General features: G+C 35.2%; 1 protein-coding gene across 1 annotated transcript in view; it reads right to left on the bottom strand.

Annotated features, from left to right (window-relative positions):
- ITCH (itchy E3 ubiquitin protein ligase) overlaps positions 1 to 24,762 on the bottom strand; it is a 119,618-nt gene that overhangs the window by 7,346 nt on the left and 87,510 nt on the right. The window contains exons 13-23 of the mRNA XM_082858209.1: positions 23,630 to 23,714; positions 20,284 to 20,412; positions 15,787 to 15,859; positions 14,862 to 14,933; positions 12,276 to 12,364; positions 10,359 to 10,518; positions 9,920 to 10,053; positions 9,480 to 9,620; positions 4,805 to 4,925; positions 4,267 to 4,371; positions 2,208 to 2,304 (exon numbers count right to left, since the gene is read on the bottom strand). Coding sequence (XP_082714335.1) covers positions 2,208 to 2,304; positions 4,267 to 4,371; positions 4,805 to 4,925; positions 9,480 to 9,620; positions 9,920 to 10,053; positions 10,359 to 10,518; positions 12,276 to 12,364; positions 14,862 to 14,933; positions 15,787 to 15,859; positions 20,284 to 20,412; positions 23,630 to 23,714 — 1,206 coding nt within the window. The remainder of the gene's footprint in view (positions 1 to 2,207; positions 2,305 to 4,266; positions 4,372 to 4,804; positions 4,926 to 9,479; positions 9,621 to 9,919; positions 10,054 to 10,358; positions 10,519 to 12,275; positions 12,365 to 14,861; positions 14,934 to 15,786; positions 15,860 to 20,283; positions 20,413 to 23,629; positions 23,715 to 24,762) is intronic.

The following is a 24,762-nucleotide window of genomic DNA, read 5'->3' as shown; positions in this document are numbered from 1 at the left end:
TCAGCCTATTTCAACTTTAAAAAGGTCTCTGAGGCTTTTGTACATTTCAGAGCCTTGGCCTATACTGGAATTTCGTGATTAGACACTACACTTTAAGATCTACCTCATTTTTCTCTACTTTGATCAGCTATAATTTATTCTACCAGGTATATTATCCTTAATTCACTTAGATTATTTCCCTCTTTTTCTTATATTTATTTCTCTATTTATTATTTCTTACCTTTTCTATCTGTTCTTTCATATTCCAGTGATTCTTATACACAAGGGCTTCTGACCTCTTAAGCCCAAATCTTTTCTTCTAAATAGGAACATTTTGTGTCTTCTAATAGAGTTTTTCCCAAACGTACATATATTGAAAAAAATATTATTTCTTTATAAATAATTTTTAAAACTTTCTTCTTTATATTACAGTTAGTGTTATGTATCTGTATTTTTTGGAGATTGTAGATACGTTATTTCACATCTACCAACTTCATTCCGTGAGGATATTATAAATATGTTAAAAAAATGGGATATTAGATCTGATAAGGTCAAGAACCACCAGATTAAATTGTTATATACATCACTCTTACAATTTTCTTTTCCTACATTGGGTGAATGAAAGGTTAAACCAATGTCCTCTAAAATTTGAAGAACCAATCTCACTGTCTGTCTTCCACAGGTATCCTTTTGTGTTGCTTTAGACTGCTCCATCCAACCCCAAATATTATTCCCAAGGGAAGACCTAGTTCTTGTTTTTTTAATTATCAGATTTCCAGTTTATACTGAGAAGCTTGTACCAGTTTTTTCTTCATTTTGGTCACTATTCCTTACCTCTCCAACCGCCAACATGGTTTCTTTTTCAAACTACAGAGCATTCTCAAAGGACTTACAAATTATCCTTTTCGAGACTCCTTTCTCTGTAGCACTACATAAAAACTTCCCTTCTATATTGCTTCGGAGAGACTAAAATATTTATTTTCTGGCCTCTCCTTTAAGTCTGTCTCTAGGCTAGTTATGTCTCACCCCTAAATGTTTCTAAGCATCAGCTCTCTACTCTTCTCTGTATTCTATTTCTGCATAAGCCCATCCATTCTCACAGCTTCAAATGTCACTGCTTCATTGCTCTTATGAGTCTACTTTCTCTCTCTACTGTTACCTCTAAACTCGTGCTTTAACAACACCTGTAAAACTGTCCCCTCACTGAGATTTTCCACTTGGTTGCCTGATAGTCACCTTAAACTCAGCAGATTCTTTACACTTCACAACTTCTCCATGTTTCATAACATGGTAAACATTCTTCCTTTATATTTCGTTTTCTAATCAAGTCCTATTTCTACCTTTGGAACTTCTCTAGCATTTCTCTCTTCTTTTCCATCCCTATTTTATCTCCTAAGATCAGGTTCTTATCATTGCTCTAATCATTCTTCCTATTTCCAGGTTCTTCCATCTGCATGCTATACCTTACTATCAAATCTTCCTAAAAGGCAGCTTCAGCAAGTTCACCTGTCTTCAACAAGTTCCCATAGCTTCCAAAACCCTAAGTAATGTCCAAATTCTTTTGGTCTGGCTTTTAAAGTCTTGAACTGGTTCCACACACTATATCCAGAACTGCCTATTTAATTCTTTAATTCTGACTCTCTCTTCTCCAACTGAAACAGACTTAGGGATCACAACTTCTATCCTCTTATGGTACTTGCATAGTGTTGGTGTTAAAGAAAGACTTGAATTTACTTATTTAGTCACAAAATAAATATTCTTAAGGTCATTCATTTCAAAATAACATACAATTTAATCAGTGACTATTATGTGACAGGCACTGTACTAGGCACTAGAAATAAAAAGATGAAGATATGGATCTATATCTCAAGGAGTTCCAGGTATAACAGGGAAGAGTGGTATACAAGTCATTAAAATATAATACAAACAATAGTAGTGTCTCTCATAGGAGACACTGAAATGTTTGCCATATGACTGAATGAGGAAACATCTACATATATAGAAGACCATTATCCTACTGAGTTAAAATGTGGGGTCTAGCCTAAGAGTTAAAAACTTCTAGAGATAAGGATTACAAAGTGATTTAAAAGCTGACACAAATCCAGGTTAACTGTGTCTAGTTAAGAAAATATACTTGTCCTTGTTATCTGATACACTATATACACGTTAATATAACAGCAGTGTGATAAACAATTTTCTGTATAGGAAAAGTGATCCTGTTGACATACCCATGAGGTCAGCAAATCCGCCAACTGGCAATCGGCAGGTTCCAGTAACAAACTGCAAAAGTCTCATTCTCTTCTCATTATCGATTTCTTTAACAAACTGTTAAAAGCACATTTAAAGAGATACATAGGTCATATGTGACGTTCAGAATACTAAACAAGAAAGAAAAAAATAATTTCAAATCTTAACCAAACTCCCAGTGTCAGATGCACTGGAAAATGACTGAATCCACCACTGTGGATGGTAGAGCTTCTCCATGTTTGTCAAAAGCCCTACCAACCTTCCCCTATACCAATCCTAGTACCACATCCTTATAGGGAAACAGAAAAAGAAGAGTGCCCTGGGCCCAAGAGCTCCTTACTCATGCAGTCTCAAGATCAGCTCTTCTAGGGCACCCTTCCTTTTCCCTCTAGATCTGCCTGTCCTATAGAAATTCATGTGGTTACGAAGGACAAAGAGATTGAGTCAGAACAGACTTTCTGGTTTTAGGAACAAACGAAATCAAGCTCACAAATTCTGACCAAGATATATCCCAGTAATGTTCTTCTCTCAGTGTTCTTTATGTTTTGCTGTAGCTATGTGTTGCCAGAATTATGTGGCTTTTAACTCCTACAATTCTGACTCAAAACATTAAGTGTCTAGAGAATTCTTTCTAGCCTGTAGCACAAGAATTTTGTCTCAGCCAAATGATTTTTTTGTAAAGAATTTTTATCCTACTGTACTAATTGTATTTGTTACAGAAGCCCAGTCACCTCAGCTTCTTATGAATTTCTTTACATAAATTTCTTTACATAATTAGAAGGCATTAAAAAAATTTTTTACTGTGGTTAAATATACATTAACATAAAAATTTACCATTTTAAGTGTACAATTCAATGGCATTAAGTACATTCACACTGTTGTGTAACCATCACCACTATTTACAGAACTTTTTTATTATATCAAACAAAAACTCATTTCATTAAACTTATCTCCTTGCTTCTGCCTCCCTTCTCCCCAGTCCCTGGTAGCCTTTATTCTACTTTCTGTCTCTACAAATTTGCTTATTCTAGATACCTCATATAAGTGGAATCATACAATATTTGTCCTTTTGTGCCTGGCTGATATCACTTAGTATAATATCCTTAAGGTTCATCCATGTTGTATCCTATGTCAGAATTCCCTTTCTTCTTAAGGTTGGACAATATTCCACTGTGTGTGTGTGTGTATATATATATGTGTGTATATATATATATATATATATATATATATATATATATATATATATACCACATTTGGTTTATCCAATCATCTCTTGATAGACATTTTAGATTGCTTCCACCTTTTGGCTAATGTGAATAATGCTGATATGAACATAGTTATACAAGTTTCTGTTTGAGTCCCTGCTTTCAATTCTTTTGGGTATACCTAGGAGTAGAATTGCTAGACCATATTAATTCTATGTTTAACGTTTTGAGGAACCACCAAACTGTTTTCCACAGTGGTGTACCATTTTATATTGCCAGCAGCAATGCAAGAGAGTTCCAATTTCTCCACATCCGTACCAAGGATGATTATTTCTTTTTTCTTTATAATAGCCACCTTTTAATGGGTATATGTCTCACTGTGGTTTTGATTTGCACTTCTCTAATGATTAGTGATGCTGAGCAACTTTTCATGTGCTTATAGCAGAAATTTTGTGAAGAGACACCATTATGATTCCAAACCAAGGCTCTCGCTTAAGTTACACCTTCTAAACATTAAATAATGCTTAATGAGCTATGAATGATGAAAACCATACTTCAGATAGTTCTACAAAATTCCAAAAGCATTTAGATCAAATGCAGGGGAATATTATTATCTGGGGTTGTCTTATACTCTGGGCAACGGTGCAAGGTGTGTGTTGCTTACCTGGCAATAGTGAAAGAATGCTGTTATAATCGGTATTCATTTATTGTAATGCATAGAATGGAATGAGGATCCTTAACATACTGGTACACTTTTTCTGTGACTCATTTCCATATGTGGTAAGCAATTTCTACAAAAATTACGGTATTCCAAAAGAAAGAAACTGAGACAAACCTGCCAAAACCACATGATTTGTTTGCTTGTCCTAGTGTAATGACGGTAGATGGCATGTCTTTGCCAGTCATTCAAATCAATCTCTTGCATTCCACATAAAAGAACCTTTAGGGATGAAAAAGACAAATGGTTTCTTTAGGTAACTGTACAACCTATATAAAAATGCTAGACATAGTTAAGACTAGTATTAAACAACTTTCAAAAATTTAATCAGGAGGCTTTGGCTTATAAACTGTGTATCAAGAATTTTATCTATATTATTTATAAAAGCTGAGTTTCCATGATTGGTGTCATATATACACATATTCAGGTATATAAGTCACTCACTGGATAGAGGTTCTAATACTTTTCTTTTTTTGGTAACACTTTATATATTTGGATAAATTATGGACTTCTTTTAACCTCTGGGGATGCTTCAGAAACACACTGCCAGAATAAAAAATACTTTTGCCATTGGAAAGATGGTAAAGTGAGTTGAAAACAGGCACCTGAAGGCATTATTTACCAGCATGCTGCAGAGGAAAGAACAACTCATTACCTCTAATTCCTTTGCATCAAAGTACTGCAAATACTGCTGGGGAAGAATTTCATTAAAGCCCTCAAAGAAAGCTTGTGTCTGTTCTTCAACACCGCGAGACAACCTCCATTCAGCTACCATTCTGGTAAATAAATATAAAAAAAACTATGAGGAAGTTTAGATTTTACCTTTAAATTCTGAGTGTAAAAATAATTTTTAAAAACTTTATTATGAAAAGTGTCAAATATATATATATAACTAAAATAAATGAACCCTATGTACAGATCTCTCAGCTTCAATACCAATCTTATTTCATTATGCCCCTATCCACCCTAGATAGCATATAATTTCATTTTAAACAAACATTTCAGTATATATTTCTATAAGATGAGGTCTCTTAATTTTATTTTAATTTGCATAATTTATTATGCAAAATCTCTGTAACTCAAGGTTAGTTCATCATTAACTAAGGTCTTAACCTAAAATATGTGCAATGCTATGCTCAATGCTGGGGGAGATTCAGGAGTATAAGCTATTCCTTTCTTGAAGCAGCTTAAAGTTTTTTTCTTTTTTTTTACATCTTTATTGGAGTATAATTGCTTTACAATGTTGTGTTAGTTTCTGCTGTACAACTAAGTGAATCAGCTATATGTATGCATATATCCCCATATCCCCTACCTTTTAAGCCTCCCTCCCACCCTCCACCCTCAGTATCCCACCCCTCTAGGTCATCACAGAGCATCTAGCTGATCTCCCTGTGCTATGCAGCAGCTTCCCACTAGCCATCCATTTTAAGTTTGGCAGTGTATATATGTCACTGCTACTCTCTCACTACGTCCCGGCTTCCCCTTCCCCCCACTGTGTCCTCAAGTCCATTCTCTACGTCTGCGTCTTTATTTTTTTATGTTTTTTAAAAACATAACTACAATTCTATCATCACACCAAAAAAGTGAGCAATAATTCCTTTATATCAAATATTCAGTGCTCAAATTCTACTGACTGACTCAAATTTTTGGACATATTGATTGAATCAGATTAGATTTTCTTCTAATCTTCATCTACATAGATACATATTAACAGAGTTAAAATCACATCAAATACAAACTTTGTTTTATTACAGAATATTTTTAACAATTTTAACAAGCAAACAAACATGTATTTTAGGCATTTGATTACTTCATGACAATTTCAGACAACCAAAGTCCTAAAGTTTATTAAAACTCTGAAATTTTGGAAAATGGCAGTGTAGGTTGTATTGGACTAATCTTCCGGGTGATTATAATTATAAACACTGGGCAAATTACAGAAAACAAATGTCTGAAGGCATCAGAGAGAAACCAAAGGCAGGCAGAAACTGGTGGGGACAAGATTCTTGAAGGAAGCTGGCACACTGGAGCAGAGCCGCATTTACTAGGCTTTTCCTTTGAGGGCACTTCCCAGTTTACAAAGAGCACAGGGAAATGAAACTCAAACTAAAAGCAACAGTATTATTGGGCTGAGGAGACATGAGGTTGGGAGCTTAAAGCTGCCAAAGCAGCTACAGAAAAACCCCTGGAAGAAAGAAGACAAAGAAAAGGAGCTCCCAAATCTGCACAGAAACACACTTCAACTCCTTAGCTCACTCCTAAATACACATGTCTAGGACGATGAAACTCCAAGGAACCCTGTGCAATGAACAAATGGAAAGCCAAAGATCCAACCAGAAATTTCAGCAGCCACCTAGGGCTGTAGAGACAGAATTTAAGCTTAATTCTCACAAGGTAATGGTAAAACACCTTGGGCTTTCCATTGTAAGGACTATGAACCATGTTCTAGGAATAAACATTATGTTTTAGGATTAAAAGCAAAATGGAAGTAGACTAGCTCTAGCAAGCTTCCACACAATCAATGTGATCTGTCCTTAATTTAACTGCCTGTCAAAACAAAACTCAATATTTTTCAAAGGGGGGAAAAAAAAGAACTCAGAGTCTCTACCATGTATCATCCACAATAAAAAATGACTACCTAGGCAAAGAAGCAGGAAAATGTGACCCATAAGAGAAAAAAATCCATAGAATAAGGCCAACTGATAGCCCAATGCTGAAGTTAGTAAATACTTTCTAAAAGCTATTAAAAATGTATTAAATAATTTATAGGACAAGATGGACAAAATATATGAAGAGATAAAGATTCTCAACACAGAAACTCTTGAAAGAAGCAAATGGAAATGAAAGAATATCTGAATATCTGAAATGAAAATTTAATTGGATGAACTTAAAAGCAGTGAATTCAAACGCAGATCAATCAAAATGGCCCAAACTGAAGCACAGAGAAAATGAAAAAAATATAAACAGCATCTGGGATGATATCAAAGGTTAAATATACATGTATCTGAAGTCTCTGAAGTATGAAAGAGGGAACGAAGCAAAAGGAACATCTACAGAGAAAAAGCACAAAATTTTCCATAACTGCTGAAATGGCATCAATCAGGAGAACATAAAAGCGCATATATACGAGGCAAAATGCTAAAAAACCTTTAGAAAATCTTTTAAAAGCCACAGAGAAAAACATACATTTCATCCAGAAAACAACAGAAATAGTGGCTCACATCATCAAAAATAGAAGACAATAACGGAATGACATTATTGAAAGAAAGTGTTTAAAAAAAAAAGAGAAAAAAAACCCCTATAAACCTAGAATTCTAAATCTAGTGAACATATCCTTCAAAACTGAAGATGACATACAGATGTTTTTGGATAAAAGCTGAGAGAATTTATTGCCAGCAGGCACACACTAACAGAAATGGTGAAGGAAGTTTATAAGGCTGAGAAATGATCCCAGATGGAAAAAATGGATCTGCAGAAAGAAATGAAGAGAACCAGAAATAGTAACATGAGTAAATATAAAAGACTATTATTCCCTAATTTCTTTTAAAATCTATTGATTGCTTAAAGCAAGAATATAGTATTATGGGGTTATAAACATAAGAAATAAAATAACAATAGCACAAATGGCTGAAATGAGATAAACAGAATTATACTATTATGAGCCTCTTATAATGTACAAGTAGTATATTAATTATAAATTATGTTACATATATTAATGTATTAGCATAATATTAATTAAAGGTGATAAGTTAAGGATGCATATATATTCATTAGAGCAGTCACTAAACTTTAAAGAGGTATACAGCTAAGAAAAAACCAAAGATATATAAAAAGAAAACTAGAAATTATTCATACAAAAGAGGACAGGAAAGGAGGAACAAAAGAAATTGGGAAATAGAAGAAACAAATAGCAAGGTGGCAGGCTTAAGTCCAATCATATCAGTAATAACATTAAATTTAAATGTATCAATTGCAACTAAAAGTAATAATTATCAGAATGGATAAAAGTAGTAAGACCTAAGAATATGCTGCTTTTAAGAAACATACTTTAAACAGAAAGACAAAGGATTGAAAATAAAGGATGGAGGAAAATATACCATGCAAATATTAATCACAAGAAATGTGGAGAGGATATGTTAATATTTAAAAAGTAGAAAAGCAGGCAAGAGATCCAGAAACTGGAACTCAAGAATCAGCAGCTATTTGAAATCTCACCCCTATCTGACTGAACTGGTGTTGAGAATATGTCAGTGAACTAATAACTCGAGACTAAAAGTGTGAACTAATGCAAAGCATAAGAGACTACACTAAGAAAACCATCTTTTTACTTAAAAATTTTACCTGATCTTCAAATATTCCCCACAAAAATATCTGCATATAAATTTGAGATTCTTTTCAATGCCATGATGTTACATGGCATAGTAGTTACAGAATTGGTATTTAAAAAAGTGATCCAGCACTGCTTCTAGCCTTAAAACTCCCACTTCTGGAGAAAAACTTAAAGTTTTATATGACCAAAATTCTTTTCTATTACTTTATAAATCTTCATATTTCTGGTTAAATTGAAATATATCAGAAAGGGGGGCATTAAACTCATTAGCATCCACTAGACTAATTCTTTGTAAGGTTTACAGTTTGAATCAACCTGCAGGATAGTCAGTCCCTCTACCTTGCTGCCTCCACAAGAATCTGTCCTATCTCTCATGGGCTTTGCTGCCAGACTCGTTAAAAAGAAATTTAGACTGTCTACTGAATTTAGTCCTTAATTTCTTGTAATCTGGCCTCTATACCTACCATTGGGCTATAGTTCTAACTGTTCTCTTAAGGGTTATCATAACTTATTAGCCACAACATCTTCTAAAGATTCTTCATTTTCCTTGGCTTCTGAAATGCAGGACATGGCAAATGGGCTACCAATTCTGAGCTGCCTGACAGCATCACACACCATGGCAACTCTTATTTACGATTCGTGACTTGTGCTTTCCAGCCTCTGTAACTCTGCATATAACTTTTGCTCTTATTTCTACATAACTGAATCCTTCCCAACCATCAAGGCTCAAATTAAATACCATCAGATTCTTGCTCCATGATTATAGCTAGATGAAAGGATGTCTCCCATAGCACTTTTCTTGTTCCTCTCTCAATGTACTTACAAGGTATGACGTGGTGTATTGCAGCCTTAATAATACATGAGTTCTCATAATAATTAGTATAAAGGCAAATATTATTTTTTGAAATACTGTCCACTAGCATTACTAAGCAATTATCAACATACTATACAGTCCAACAGAAAGGCTAAAAACTATGTCAAGAGGAGCATTCTCTCTTACCTGATATATTCCTCTTTATTTTCTTCTGTTACAAGAATATTGCCACCATTGGGTTTCAAATCATGACTCTTGATTTCACCTAAAATTTCTTTATCGACGGAAAAATACATTTCCAAACCACATTCCTCAATATTGTTTTCTCTGCCCAAATGAAAGTTAACACTGTTACACTGATTCAGTCATGTAAGAGTTTTTTTTTTAACTAAAGGACTATGTTCTTAAATAACTATTGTTAAACTGTAACATCGGAATTAACAACAAAACTGGAACATTATGCTCTAAAATCACATTTTTGCCTAAGATATTTCTATAAAATTTATCATATTGAATAATGAGACAGGTTTAATGTAAACCATTTAAATTCAGTAAACCAATTACATGCTTACAGTCTGAATACATTACCAACACAACAATGATAAATTAAAAGGAAACAAACTTACTTAACCCAGATGAGAGAATTGTAAAATTCTGGATCAATAGATTCTAAATCCTTGAGACCAACTGGTTTGTTCAAGATACGCTTATAGAATGGCAAGGAAAAACCTGTGTCTATGAATTTCCCATGGAACAGAGCCTATGCAAGAAGAAAACAATACCATTAAAGATAATTTTATATTTTATAAGATATAAAAGATTTTATATATCTCATTGTATTTCAGAATGTTTTTGTTTTTTGAATGAAGAACTCATCTAACAAACAAAACAAACTCCCCTGTCATATGATCTATTATGGAATATTTCTGGGGAAAGGGCAGATATAACAAGCCCAATCTTAGACATATCTTAATGATGAGAAAATTTCAAATGAGAAAGTTAAAGAAACAATGCTTTAGTATTGCTAAATTAGCAAAGTAAACACAGTTCTCCACTTGCACTTACCATAGCAATAAACCTGCCAATAAAACGAAAATATTTCAGGTGATCTGGATTGATGTAAGAAGCGGGGTTTATCTGCAAGCAGTAATTATCCTTCCCTGCATATTCAAACAGGCAATACATTGGGTTCAACACCTCATGTGACAAAAGAAAGAACCATTCTCTGAAATCAAAAGAAAATTTAGGATGAAAAATCTTGTAAGTAACCATACCAATAAATCAAAGAGCAGTGTTATAAAGTTCTCAGGAATCTATACTCCCCTGATGGTGATATTTCTCTAGTCTCATTATTGATTTTCACTGCTTCTGTACAAACTGCCATCTATTGTACAGAGATATTTACACACTGCATATTTCAAAGAATCTAAGACATCACTGACTTTAAAGACAACATTATTTGATGAACCACTAACAAATTTTTTCCAATTGTAATACACATCTCAGTTTCAGAGATGTTAAAATATGAAAAATTTAGTCTTAGAATCAGTGAAATACTATACATAGGCAAGTTTAAAATTCACTGTTGACCCATGTGGTTAGAACAGCTGAAACAAGTCTAACATTATTCCATCCATTACAAAGCCCCTCAGTGATGCTCATTAAGTTCCACTGCTCTCTAAATCTTAGATAAATATGAAAAACCTTCCAATTTCACAGAGGCAATAAAGCACTTAATTCAAGCTACTCATTCATTAGGAAAATACTGAGAAGCTCTAATTCAAATGCTGTGAAAATACCAACCAACACTAACGTAAGATTATAGTTATTAACTACGTAACACGGGTGAAGGTCTGGAAGAACCGTAGGCAGAGTGAATCTGGGGCAATATATGTGGTATCAGCTCGTGCCTGAGATTTCCTTTCTTGTTGATTTATGGCCTCTGGTAGTAATCCTGCTTATACTTTAATACTGCTAGTTAATTTTCTAGTTAAGAAGGAATGATTGCCCCCCTGAATTATCTTTACCTAAAACAAAATTAAATGTTTCTATTCATATTTGTTATTTACCTGTGATTACTTCATACATTTGAAATGTGAGCTTTGAAACAAAACCTAAGTAAAAATCCCTCAAATGTAGCCACCAGTTAGTGACCCCACAAAGACACAGGGTCTGAACTAGGATATTAATAAACAGTATTTCTACTCTTCACAATAATCCCAGAGAAGTAGATATGATCATTCTTATTTTACAGATGAAGATATTTGCCCCAAGCTATACTATTGAGTGCAGAAAAAAGATTCAAATCCAGTCTTGACTACAAAGTCCTTGGCTTTCCATACTGCCACCACTATGCAAATTTTTAACCTGCTATGATATACTGTTATGGAATAAGCAAAGCAATTTCCTGCTTGGGTCTATCTTCTAGGGGTTTGATTAGAAGCTCCAATATTAAGAAAGGAGAATTTATAATTTCAACTCCTATTTTATACAGCTTTCTATATTTTCAAAACATATATTAATCTCAGTTGGGAACTGAATGACTATTATCTCTATCAGGAATCTGTGATGGAGAAAGTGACCTGAACACTATAGGGCCTTGTATGTTCTGTGGAACAGATATGAGGTGGTGGACTGAGCACTGGCTTCTGGTTTGATGATGTAAAGCTTGCATCCAGGCTCTACAACTTAGTTATATGTCTTTGGTGAGTCCCTAAACCTCATCATTACCTGCAAAATTCTCTCACAGAGTTATCCTGAGGATTAAAGGAGTGATGTGGGTGAAATCAACTAGCAGTACCTTAGAAAGTGCTGAATTAATGTTTCTTGAAATTTTATAATTGCAACATTAATAAAGGTACAAAAATTTGCTACATTTCATTTTCCTGAAACAGAAAATTGAGAAAATAATACTTGCAAGCAAAGTGTAATGATACCTTTGGAGGAAAGGAACTAAGTTCTGAGTATTCATATTATCACTACCTTGCTACACCTCCATAATCTAAACCTTCTTCTCCTGGAAAAATCACCCACAAACGTCTTCGCAGATCTTGGGGACTGAAGCTCATTATCTACCAGAAAAAAAAAAAAGAAAAAAAAAAGAAGAAGTAAAAGAATCGGTAAAAGTAGAAACACCTTATACCACTTACTTCCAGGTTAGAAATCTCCTGCATTACAAGTAACTTAAATTCCCCATGACATAGAATGCTGTCTGTGGTTTGGTCAACACCACACATATAGAAAATACATTAAAGTTTCATAATGTTTTATAAATTATACATATCTATATTTCTGTATACTTTATACATATATAATTTTCTTTTAAATGATCCTACTACTGACAAAGTTCCTTCTTTCTCTCATTTGCTTAGAGCAGAGTAACTGTGACCATGAGCAGAGCTTAGGTCCTTTTTGGTTTGGGTAGGTTTGGGTTTGTTTTATAGCCAAAAGGTACACATAATAACTAATTGGCTAACTTGGAAATGAAAAACAGAGGCTGCAGAGAAAATATAGTTAATTTGAAAAAACCTGGAAACCTGGAAAAACTACTCAAATTTTGTATTCTACTACAGTGGTTAATAAGATCATCTTCATATTTGAAGGACAGTACCATTATTGAGCTACAATGAAGAGGTCATTTGGGTTCTTGCTTTTTAAAAGTATTTAATTACTTGCCCAAAATTGGGCCTGTAGAAGATTACAAACATTAATTACTCTTAGGAAAAAAAATGACAGGGCCTGGAGAGAATAAAGTCCGTACAATGATTCTATTTCATGAAAGGATAAGAATGAACAATCACATTTAAATATCCAGAGAGGCTCAGTAAGTGACCTGCTTATGCTAGGGCTCTCTCAGTTCCCACACTTTCATGAATTCATATCCCACTCAAACAAGAAAATGCCAGATGTAACAAAAAATTCAATGCTTATGACAAGTATTCCACAACACTACAGGCTAGAAATATAGCAATGCAAATGAGAAATGTTATAAGTTAAAATTATCCTTTCTGTTCATTTCTTGTTCCTTCTGGCTATTCCTTGTCCCTGTGGCTGCTCCCCAAACCGTAGGGCTGTCCCTGATCTCGCTTGCTGTCCCCCCAGAAAAAAATACCTTGAAATAATACCTTTTAACGAATGCCAGTATGAAGGAAAAAAAGAAATGTTTCTCCTGCAATTTCCCCCATAAGCAGTTGTGCTGTGTCAAGAAAAACACTTACTACCCCAAACAACTTTATCCAAATGCTATGAAGAAAATCTGATGCTAATTTTGCTATACGTCACTCTTCCAAAGCGATCAAAATTTTCTCTTTTTATTTCACATTTATTGGATGGATGTAGAGTTTAGGGTGACGAGTGTTAAAAACTGTTTTAGCATCATCTGGTCTGTCATTCTGCGAAAGTCTCTAGGTATCAATAGCTAAAGGGACATTTACTCATGTTCACATCTTTTCAGCACTGCTATTGGCAAGTTATGTTCCAAGAAACTGGCCCACCAGAGACTGACTACTCAGTGACTGCATACTGGTTACGAACATGAAAATAAGGAATAGGTAATCACGGGGTAGAGAATGGCCTTGGAGCCTTGCTTACATCAGATCAAGAGAATGACTCATAATTCTCTAAGTGGCCTTAGTCAAGCTCTGCTCCTAAAAAAATATCTGCTCCTACTTAGCAGGATGCCAACTGGCATTTCCCTTCAATGTTAATAACTGAGGTTCCATTAGTAAAGAATATATATAGTTGTTTCTGAAAGTAAGTAGACAGCTATCGTCAACTATCTCAGACAATCTCTTTTTCCTTTACATTCGGTTTAGCACTTCTCAAAGCTGTAGCTACCAAAATTATCATAAGGGTTTGATAATAAAGAATCACAACCACATGTGGCCATAAAACAAGGACAAACTGGATGTTTGCATATTAAGACATTTTTTTCCACTGGTCATTTTAATATATCAAAATCACTTAATACTTAGCTGTAGTTGGTTGGTAAACAAAGTTGTAAAATAAAGGTAAGTAGTAAATTAACTCAGGTTCTGAGGACAGCTAAAACATTTGTTGACTACTCCTGAAAACATTATTTTTAGATATTGTCATCAATGACCAATTACATTTTTTACTACATAAAAAATTCTTTAAATTATAGGAGTAAATATGCTTATTATAAAAATGCAAGCAATACAGAAGTTTAAAAACAAAGTCTTCTCCTCTCTTTTTCTATCTGTATCCAGTATGTTCATACAGTACTTCCAGACTTTTGTCTACCAAAAGCCTATTTTTTTACTTAAATATCTATTTCACATCAAACACTGAGCTTAGAAATGGAAACCTGAAACAAATACTAAGTTACTCTGACACTTCAAAAGCACAGAACATACACATACACAAAACACACACACAAAGCTATCTGCATTTTCCACAATTTTAAGTACTAAGGTAGCTGGCAATGAGATTAGACTTAAAAAATTCAAGGACTCCATCTCAAAATGTTCCAAAGTGTTTGAACTGCTAGCACCAAAAGGTTTTGGGCTGGAAGCCAGGGGGCAAACCATTAAGTGGATGAAACAGTACCTGCTGAAAGGAATCCTCAAACAATGTTTTTCTTGTCACTGTAATCTTTATGTGCTGTGGCATGGCCAGTTGCTGAAATATAAGAATGTCTTAAGTCAACTCTCACCATTAAAATGGCCTATCAAAAAACCAAAAGGGTAAAATTTTACTTACTTTTTTGCTTACAGTAACAAGCAGACTATGAATATGAACTTTTATTTAATAATGTTTAACCATGCATTTGTGAGTATTCATGCTAATTATAGATCATCTGATACATAAGAAACAGAAGAAAGCAAGATGTCGTATGCACAGTGATTACTTAATGAGTCAAACAAATCTTTACTTAAATTTTCTAAAAGCTAATTCAAATTCTTTTTGCTTGCACAGGCCCAGTACAAGAGTTTGAAGTTTAAAAATGTTCATCATAGTAACACTTTGACTAGTACATTAATTTTATTTAGACCCCATAAAGAAATCATTAATTCAGTAAACATTTATAATACATCAGAAATAATTGATCACATCTGTTAAACATACTCTGAATATAACCATATATATGTACTAATGTATCTATCAAAGTGATACATATGTACGGATCTATCAACGTCATTTATATCAAATGCTAGATATGAAAGGAGCTGGTTATAATTTACATATCAGAAATGTTTTAACTCATTTGTTTTAAGATTTCTTCAATCTGAAAATAATGAGTACTGGAACGAGTAGCAATGTTTCCTTATTCAAATGGTTTCAAATTTATTCTTCCGGACAAGAGAAGCCATAAATTATCTAAGGGATAAATCTATTTCTTTGACCTAAAAATAGGAGAAAAATTCCAATGCTTCCATTTTACCTCTTTTTCTACAGGTTAATTATTTTCACAATCACTGACTGTGTAAGCAACATAATAAAAGGAGTACAGAAATACAGTCCCAATACTAACCTGACACCAGAACCGGAAATACTGAACCTTTGCCTTGAAGTCCCGTACATAGGCTATCTGGGGTCCATTGTCTCTGAGGAAGAATGTTAATATGACATATATAGTTTCTTGTAAGATAAAATATTGAAGGAAAGCACAATACCACACTCCCTAAGAACTCAGTAGTCAAATACAAAAATGCCCTAGTACAGCATACTCCTAATACCATCTTTTTTTTTTTTTTTTTTTTTTTGGTGGTACGCGGGCCTCTCGCTGCTGTGGCCTCTCCCGTTGCGGAGCACAGGCTCCGGACGCGCAGGCCCAGCGGCCATGGCTCATGGGCCCAGCCGCTCCGCGGCACGTGAGATCCTCCCGGACCGGGGCACGAACCCGAGTCCCCTGCATCGGCAGGCGGACTCCCAACCACTGCGCCACCAGGGAAGCCCCCTAATACCATCTTTAAAATTAAAAAAAAAAAAAAGTCCCATGACTATTTTTAAGTAAGAAACAGAAATAAACTTTGATCTTTTTAAAGCCCCTGTTGTGAGATTCTCTCTTATATACAGCCAAATATAACAGGACTAGGTAAAGGAGGTTCTGTCTGAGAACGGTGTCTATTCCTGAATCCATTCTCTCCTTTGACCTTAACAGAGTCTTGAGATTTACTTGGGCAGACTACATTTCCCTGTTTTTCTCCTTTTTTCTCTCAAGTTTACTAGGGTTTACCAATATTATTAAATTTTTGAAGACCCAACTTGTAGCTTTGATTTTTCTGTTCTCTCATTTCCATTTCATTGATTTCTGCTTTTATGCATATTTTGTATTTAATTAACTTTTCTATTTCTAGCTTCTTAAGGTGGAAGCAGTGATCAATGATTTTACACCCTATTTTCTAATCTAGTCCTCTAAAGCAATTAAGTCTTCCTCCAAGACTACTTTTGTTAAATCCCACAAATTGTGATGTTTTGCTTTTATTATCATAAAGTAAAAAAAATTTCCTTATTTCTAGTGAGCCAGTTCTTTGAGCCATGGATTATTCAGTAGTGAGCTATTTAAGTCCCACTGGACTATTTTTTAATGATGGAGAGAAATATACTTCTGTTTCATACAAGCCTCTATTGTTTTGGGGTTTTCTGCTATATGTGCCCAAACTTAATTATAACTAAGATTAATGATACAACAGTATCTGTTTGTAATTTATTACATATCTAATTTCATTAATACCTAATTGGCCTGAATTCCTAGTTTGTTTGAAACATGAAAGTTTAGTTTTATATTTTCTGCATATTAAAAAAAAGTAACGACGGGCTTCCCTGGTGGCGCAGTGGTTGAGAGTCCGCCTGCCGATGCAGGGGACACTGGTTCGTGCCCCGGTCTGGGAAGATCCCGCATGCCGCGGAGCGGCTAGGCCCGTGAGCCATGACCGCTGAGCCTGCGCTCCGCAACGGGAGAGGCCACAACAGTGAGAGGCCCACGTACCGCAAAAAAAAAAAAAAAAAAAGAACGAGAGGTCAGCAATGTCCTGAAATTAAAGCCAGACAAAGGTGCTACATGAAAACAAAACTGCATTGTACAACTGAAACAATACTGTATGTCGAGTACAACTTAATTAAAATAAAAAAATTAAAAAGTATGTTTATAATGTGCTTAACAAAATTAAAAAGAGAAAAACTACAGACCAATCTCTCTTATGAACATAGATGCAAGAATCCTAAAAAAAAATACTAGTAAATTCAATTCAGGAGTATATTAAAAGGATTAACATTTTAATCCTTTTGACCAAGTGGAATTTATCTCTGGAATGCAAGGATGATTTAACATATGAAAAGTCAATGCAGTACACCACACATTAATAAGGGGAAAAAAAACCACACAATCATCTCAAATGATGCAAAAAAGCATTCAACAAAATTCAATATCCTTTTATGATAAAAAAAACATTCAACAAACTAGAAGGAAACCAACTCAACATAATAAGAGCTATATATGAAAATCCCACAGCTCACATCACATTCAATGGTGGAAGAATGAAAGCTTTCCCTCTAAGATCTGGAACAAGGCAAGGTTGCCTGCTTTCATCACTTCTATTCAACACAGTATGGGAAGTTCTAGCCAGAGCAATTAGGCTAGAAAAAGACAAGGCATTCAAATTGGAAAGGAAGAAGAAAACATTTCTGTTTGAAGATGATATGATCTTATATATAAAAAACCCTAAAGACTCCAGACGAAAAAACCTGTTAGCACTAAGTAAATTCAACAAAGTAGAACACAAAACATACAAAAATCAGTTGTATTCCTATATACTAACAATCAACAATCTGAAAAGGAAATTTTACAAAACAATTCCGTTTACAAATAGCATCAAAAACAGTAAAACACTTAGGAATCAATTTAACCGACAGGGTAAAAGACTTGCACAATGAAAACTATAGAACATTGCTGGAAGAAAATAAAGAAGACAAATAAATGTAAAGACAGCTTATGTTCATGGATTAGAAGACTTAATATTGTTAAGATGTCAACACTAACCAAAGAAAACTTCAATGCAATCCTTATCAAAATCCCAATGTCTTTGTTTGTTTTTTTTTTTTTTGCAGAAATAGAAAAACCCATACTAAAGTTCATATGGAATCTCAAAAGGACCCTGAAAAGCCAAAACAATCTCAAAAAAGAACAAAGTTGGAGGACTCACATTTCCTGATTTCAAAATTTAGTAAAAGCTACAGCAGTCAAAACAGTGTGGTGCTGGAATAAACACAGACATACAGAAAAATAGAACAGAAAGGCCAGGAATCAACCTTCACATATATGGTCAAATAGTTTTTGACAAGGGTGCCAAGACCACTAAACAAAATGGTGCTGGCAAAACTGGATATCCACTTGCAAAAGAGTGGAGTTGAACCCTTACTAAAACCATTTACAAAAATTAACTGAAAATTAATCCAAGGTCTAAATGTAAGAGCTAAAGCTATGAAATGCTTAGGAAATACACAGAATGGGAGAAAGTATTTGCAAATGACATATGTGATAGGGATTAATATCCAGAATATACAGAGAACTTCTAAAGCTCAACAAAAAACAACCTGATTCAAAACTGGGCAAAGAACTGAAACAGACATTTGTTCTAAGATACAAAAAATGGTCAGTAAGCACATGAAAAGATGCTTAACATCATGAATCATTAGAGAAATACAAACCACAATGAGATACCATTTCATACTAATTAGGATGGCATTACACACACCCAAACACACACACACACAGAGTAACAACTGTTGGCATGGATGTGGAAAAACTGGAACCCATGTGCTCTATCAGTGAGAACGTAAAGCGGTACATTCGCTGTGGAAAACAGTATGGCAACGTCACAAAAAAACCCACAGAACTGTCATTTGATTCAACAATTCTAATTATGAATATATATGCAAAAGAACTGAAAGCAAGAACTTGAACAGATATTTGTACCCTCATGTTCACAGCATCATTCACAATAGCTGAAAGGTGGAAACAACTCAAATGTCCATGAACCACATGTATACACAAAATGTGGTAATACATAAAATGCAATATTATTCAGTCTTAAAAAGAAATGAGGGCTTCCCTGGCGGCGCAGTGGTTGAGAGTCCGCCTGCCGATGCAGGGGACACGGGTTCGTGCCCTGGTCCGGGAAGATCCCGCATGCCGCGGAGCGGCTAGGCCCGTGAGCCATGGCCGCTGAGCCTGCACGTCCGGAGCCTGTGCTCCGCAGCGGGAGAGGCCACAACAGTGAGAGGCCTGCGTACCGCCAAAAAAAAAACAAAAAAAGAAATGAAATTCTGATACAAGCTAAAACATGGATGAGCCTTGGAAACATGATGCTAAGTGAAATTAGCCAGTCACAAGGGACAAACATTGTATGATTAGTCAAATTCAGAAACAGAAGGTAGAACAGTACTTATCAGGGACTGGGGGAGAAGGGAGACTGGAGAGTTACAGTTTACTGGGTACAGAGTTTCAGTATAGGATAATAAAAAAGTGTTAGAGATGGATCGTGGTGATGGTTGCACAGCAATAAGTGTACTTAACACCACACTAAGATATAAACCTAAAATGGTCAACTTTGTTATGTCTATTTGACCATAATTTAAAAAATAAAAAACCCTAAACAAAACATATTAAGCAAATCAACGAAACACAGTTGCTTTTCAAAAATGGAAAAGAAAAAGTAATGGGAGTTTTCAAGTTAAAAGGTGATAGAAATGAAAGAAAAGTAGGTATCAGAAATCAGGGATTAATTGGTGAGCAGTACTGTACTGATAATTTCTAAACACTCTCATTTAATGCTGTGAATAGATGATAACAAATATGGAAAGTCTCTAGGAGAAAATATTTAAGAAGCTAATGGAAATACAAAACATTTAGTGATCAGAGACCTACAGGCAAGCCACCTCAAGAAATAGCACTCTTTGTAATTGAGATCTTTATATAAAAATCTTAGGAATCAGTTTTACTTTTAATCAAAACATTTAGAAAACTTACAAGGCAGATTTTCCAGTGCGGGGATCTATATAGGTGGTTGTTCTTCTATTGTGGTCCACAAAATATGGAATTCCATCTACTGTGAACCTCATTTCCCAGCCTTCAGGTAAGGGCTTTTCATTTAATTGACTATATAAAACACAGAAACATATATAAACAAAAAATGTTAAAGAGTTCCTTGTTTGCCAAGTACAGAAACTAAAAATACCCATAAAGGCGGTAGGAAATCTTCTAGAAAACCATTTAGTCCAGTATTTTCCACCTGTTTACTAAAATCCTACAAGCATGTTAAACATGTCAACAGGCCTATCAACCATCAGTCATTCATCTCTCTTTTAAACTTTCGTAACAGCAGTCTAACTGGTTTTGCTGCCTCTAGTCTCACTCTGGTCCTGTACTCGTATTTCACATTGCTGACAGAGTACTAAAACGGAGATCTGAACAAATTCTTTCTCTTCTAAAAGTGATATCACTATTCACCACTAACCAATTATAAGACATAAACTCCTCCATTTGGCCCTCACTCTGTCTCGATACTCTGCCCTCTATGTTTCCTTTCAGTTTTACCTCTGCACTCTACCTCCAACTCCCTTCCACGAACCCTGTGTAGTGTACGCCTACTCACCATTTCCCTAAACAAGACATGGTCTGTCAAACCTCCAAGTGAAGCCCTTCCCCTTGTCCAGAATCTCTATTATTCCTATTAAAGCAACTCAAATGTTCTTAATGGAGTATTCCTACCCACTTCCTTAATACCTATCTTTAGACCTTGCTTAATCTGTCTAAACTTCAGTGTTCTAAGTTTCATCCATATTTTCCAGTTCATTTTTCTCTATTCTACAGTTTCATTTTTCTCATCTGGTGGGTTTGGTGAGAAGGCAAAGCAATGGAAATGTTCAAGTTCACAACAGAAAGGAAGAAAAGGAGGGGTTAGAGGCATTTAATCTCACTGTTTTAGAGAGCCACTACTGCTGACAGGAGTGTCACTTTCCTCAAGTGTACTTCAGAAGAACAAAAGGCTTAGAACCATTGCCTAGAACAGTACTTTGTGAACTATGTCAAAAAGTTAAGATCATTTAACTATATTTACAGAACTAAATACAAATGTCAGACAAAACAGACTACTAAAAATTTAAGAAGATAACACTTCTCATTTGTTGTAATCATATTTGCAAGATGAGCTCAGTAACAAGTTGTTTTCTTGAAAACAAATTGGATAGAACTGGGTCATTTGTATTATTTATAAAAATATGATTCTAACTTTAGCTCTGAAACTTTAAAGGTCCAAGGGGGAACAAAAAAATGGTAGCAAATTACAGAAAAGTGACATGGTCTATTCTATCCTTAGTGATAGAATTTTAAAGAGAAATTAGAAATGTTACCTATGAAATTCTTAATTATTCCTTTTTAAGAAATTGAAAATATTTAAGTTAAATACCATAACTCCACAAAATGTTGTGATTTGCTGGTACCCAGAAATAGATTTTAAATTTAAAGCACACCTTTAAAATAGAGGTTCTTAAAACCCTGACCTATGGTAGATGTGCAGATTTAATCACGCCCAGACAGAGGTCAGACCTCTGCCCTCAGCTACTGGGAGATGATCTCTAGGCCTCTGGAATGTCCTGCCTGTCAAGTGTATCTCTGTTTGCTTAGGGGCTTCAAACACCAGACCGTCAATCATGTGATTTATGAGGGAGGCTTTGGAATATGCCATATCAGCTCTAACCTCTGGAGTAACTAGACACTATAGGTATTAGCCCAAACTGTGGGGAAGAGCTGGAAACTAAAGGTTAGCTATGCAGGCAGTACATGATGGAGCCCCAATAAAAACTCTGGATACTGGAGACTAGGGTGAGATTCCCTGGTTGGCAATACTCAACACATACTGTTCCACATCAATTCTGGGCATTTGGAACCCTCTCAGATTCTGCCCTATACATCTCTTCCTTCTGTTGGTTCTAGTTTGTATCCTTTCCCTGTAATAAAGGAGGCTGTGAGTATAAGAGGTTTCAGAGAGTTCTAGTCTCTCTAGTGAGTTATTGAACCTGAAAGTGGTTGGGTAGACACCCTAAATTTGTAGTCAGTCAGTTTGAAGTGAGAGTAGTCTTGGAGACCTCCCAGCTTGTGCCTGATGTCTTAAGTGAGGTCAATTTTGTGGGGACTGTGCCTTCTGACTATATAGCTTACCAAATTCCCTGCAGAATGGAACCCTCTGGAAATCTGATAAACACACAGCATTACATATTGTTATGGGCTGAATTGTGTCAACCCACAAATTCTTCTGCTGAAATCCTAACCCTCAGTACCTCAGAATGCGACCTTATTTGGAAACAGGGTTATTAAAGATGTAATTAGATGAGATCATGCTGGAATAAGGTGGGCCACTAATCCAATATGATCGATGTCCTTATTAAAGGGGGAAATTTGGACCTTGAGACATGCATACAGGAAGAATGCCACTGGAGTTACGCTGCACAAGCCAAGGAACTATCAAAGACAGAAGAGAGACCTGGAACACATCCTTTCCTAGTGCCTTCAGAGGGAGCACAGCTCTGCTGACACCTTGACCTTGAACTTCTATCTAGCTTCCTAAAATATGTATAAGACAAGTTTCTGTTGTTTAAGTCACTCAGTTTGTGGTACTTTGTTAAAGCAGCTCTAGCAAACTAATACATACACTATCACATAATGTTATAAAGAAAAACAATTACATATACATAATAAATATTAAAAAGATAAACTTGTAATAAATAATATATCTCTTTAGTGGCTTATTAACTAGCAAGTTCTTGTAATGATGTGTGTAAACAATATTTTGAGATATCTGCAACAACTGCAGAAAGATATTAAAAACCTGTGATTTCTACTGGTGGCAAAGTCCTAGGCATTGTTAGTTCTAATATTATGGTTGTGGCCTACAATCATAATGGAAAGAACACTCAGTTTCAGGTAAAGGTTACTGAAAATGAATATGTATTTTTCCCCTCTAAGTCACATACTCCCTGAATTCTATCCAGAGATGTCAGGTTGCAAAACCGCACTTTAGAATTAGTAATCTGGTCTTACTAACAACAAACAGGTATTTTTTGGGGGAAAACACACACACACACACACACACACACACACATTCATATATACCAGTGAGGTATTTTTTCCCCCCTGTACTCTCAAGAAACCCACATTCATTATATGGAAGTAATAGTGTAATTTTTTCTCTTAAGTATATGGGTAATTAAGGCCTTTGGGGAAAGAATATGTAGGTTTGATATTTTTCATAACTGAGTTGGAAATAGGGTACAATCTTTAAGAAGTTATCTATACACTAATAACTGCAAGTTCTTACCCTTGATTTCTGGGGTCTTCCCATTGTGTAATACGAGTATTGTGGTTGACAAAATATACTCTACCATTGCTGTCCGTTCTCTTCTCTTTAAAACAAATGAAAAAAGGCAAAGCATTAGAGTTGGCATAGTCTTCTTCCTCAAATTAAAATAAGATGAGCTGATTTTGCCCATTTCTCACTGCTGTTGATTTTGTAGTTTTTAAATCACAACTTTAAAGGTTTAATTTATTCTCTCACTATTAAATCCACATACTTACTCAAGTTATAAAATACCATTTTATCCTAAAACAGCGGTCCCCAACCCCTGGGTCCTCGGCCTGTTAGGGAGAGGTGAGCAGAGGGTGAGCAAGCGAAGCGTCGTCTGCTGCTCCCCATTGCTTGCTGGCTCGCATGACCGCATGAACCATTCCCCATCACCACCACCCCTGCCCCCACCTTGGAAAAACTGTCTTCCACAAAACCGGTCCCTGGTGCTGTCCTAGAAACTAAATAGACATAATTCACAATGTCCTGCCCGTAGGACCTTTCTGTTCAATCCAACCAGCAGCAAGAATAATTAACTGTTTTAACTCTGCATATATGACCTCATTTTAACCTTAAAAGTCCCACAGAGTAGGTAGTTTTCGTTTATTTTGAAGATACGGTAACTCAGATCTGCCCCAAATTTCAGAATTAAGTAGCAGCTAGAGGATGGAAACTGACGTCTGCATTCAGAGATTTTTTTCATATCACACCATCTCAATTCTTAAAATACAATGGGGGGATATAACTTAATTGTTTCTTTGCTATATGCTAGGCATTATTCAACTAGAAAAGACAGTTTCAAAATATATCCTGTTTCTTAATACAACCAGTTTCCAAATCCTAAATATCTATAGTAACTTTTTACACAAGGGTTGGGCAGAAGGGCTCGGCTCTTTAATTTACTGTATCTGAAGCAGCTGCTTGTTTACCCACCTGCCTCTTGCTTTAGAATTCTCCTTGTTTTCTTATACCCATTCTACACAATTTGCCCCGCTCCATTGAGATTTCTCATTAAGGTTTACAAGATGTGTGGATATTATTTTCTCTTTTAATAACCAAATTAGGTTTGAAATTTTAATATTAATACTAGTTCTGTTGTTTTGAACTAT

The sequence above is a fragment of the Leucopleurus acutus genome (assembly GCF_964270905.1).
Source record: "Leucopleurus acutus genome assembly, chromosome: 16".
Classification (NCBI taxonomy): Eukaryota; Metazoa; Chordata; class Mammalia; order Artiodactyla; family Delphinidae; genus Leucopleurus; species Leucopleurus acutus.
Note: the sequence above shows the minus strand (reverse complement) of the source record. Positions and strands in the feature narration are given on the sequence as shown.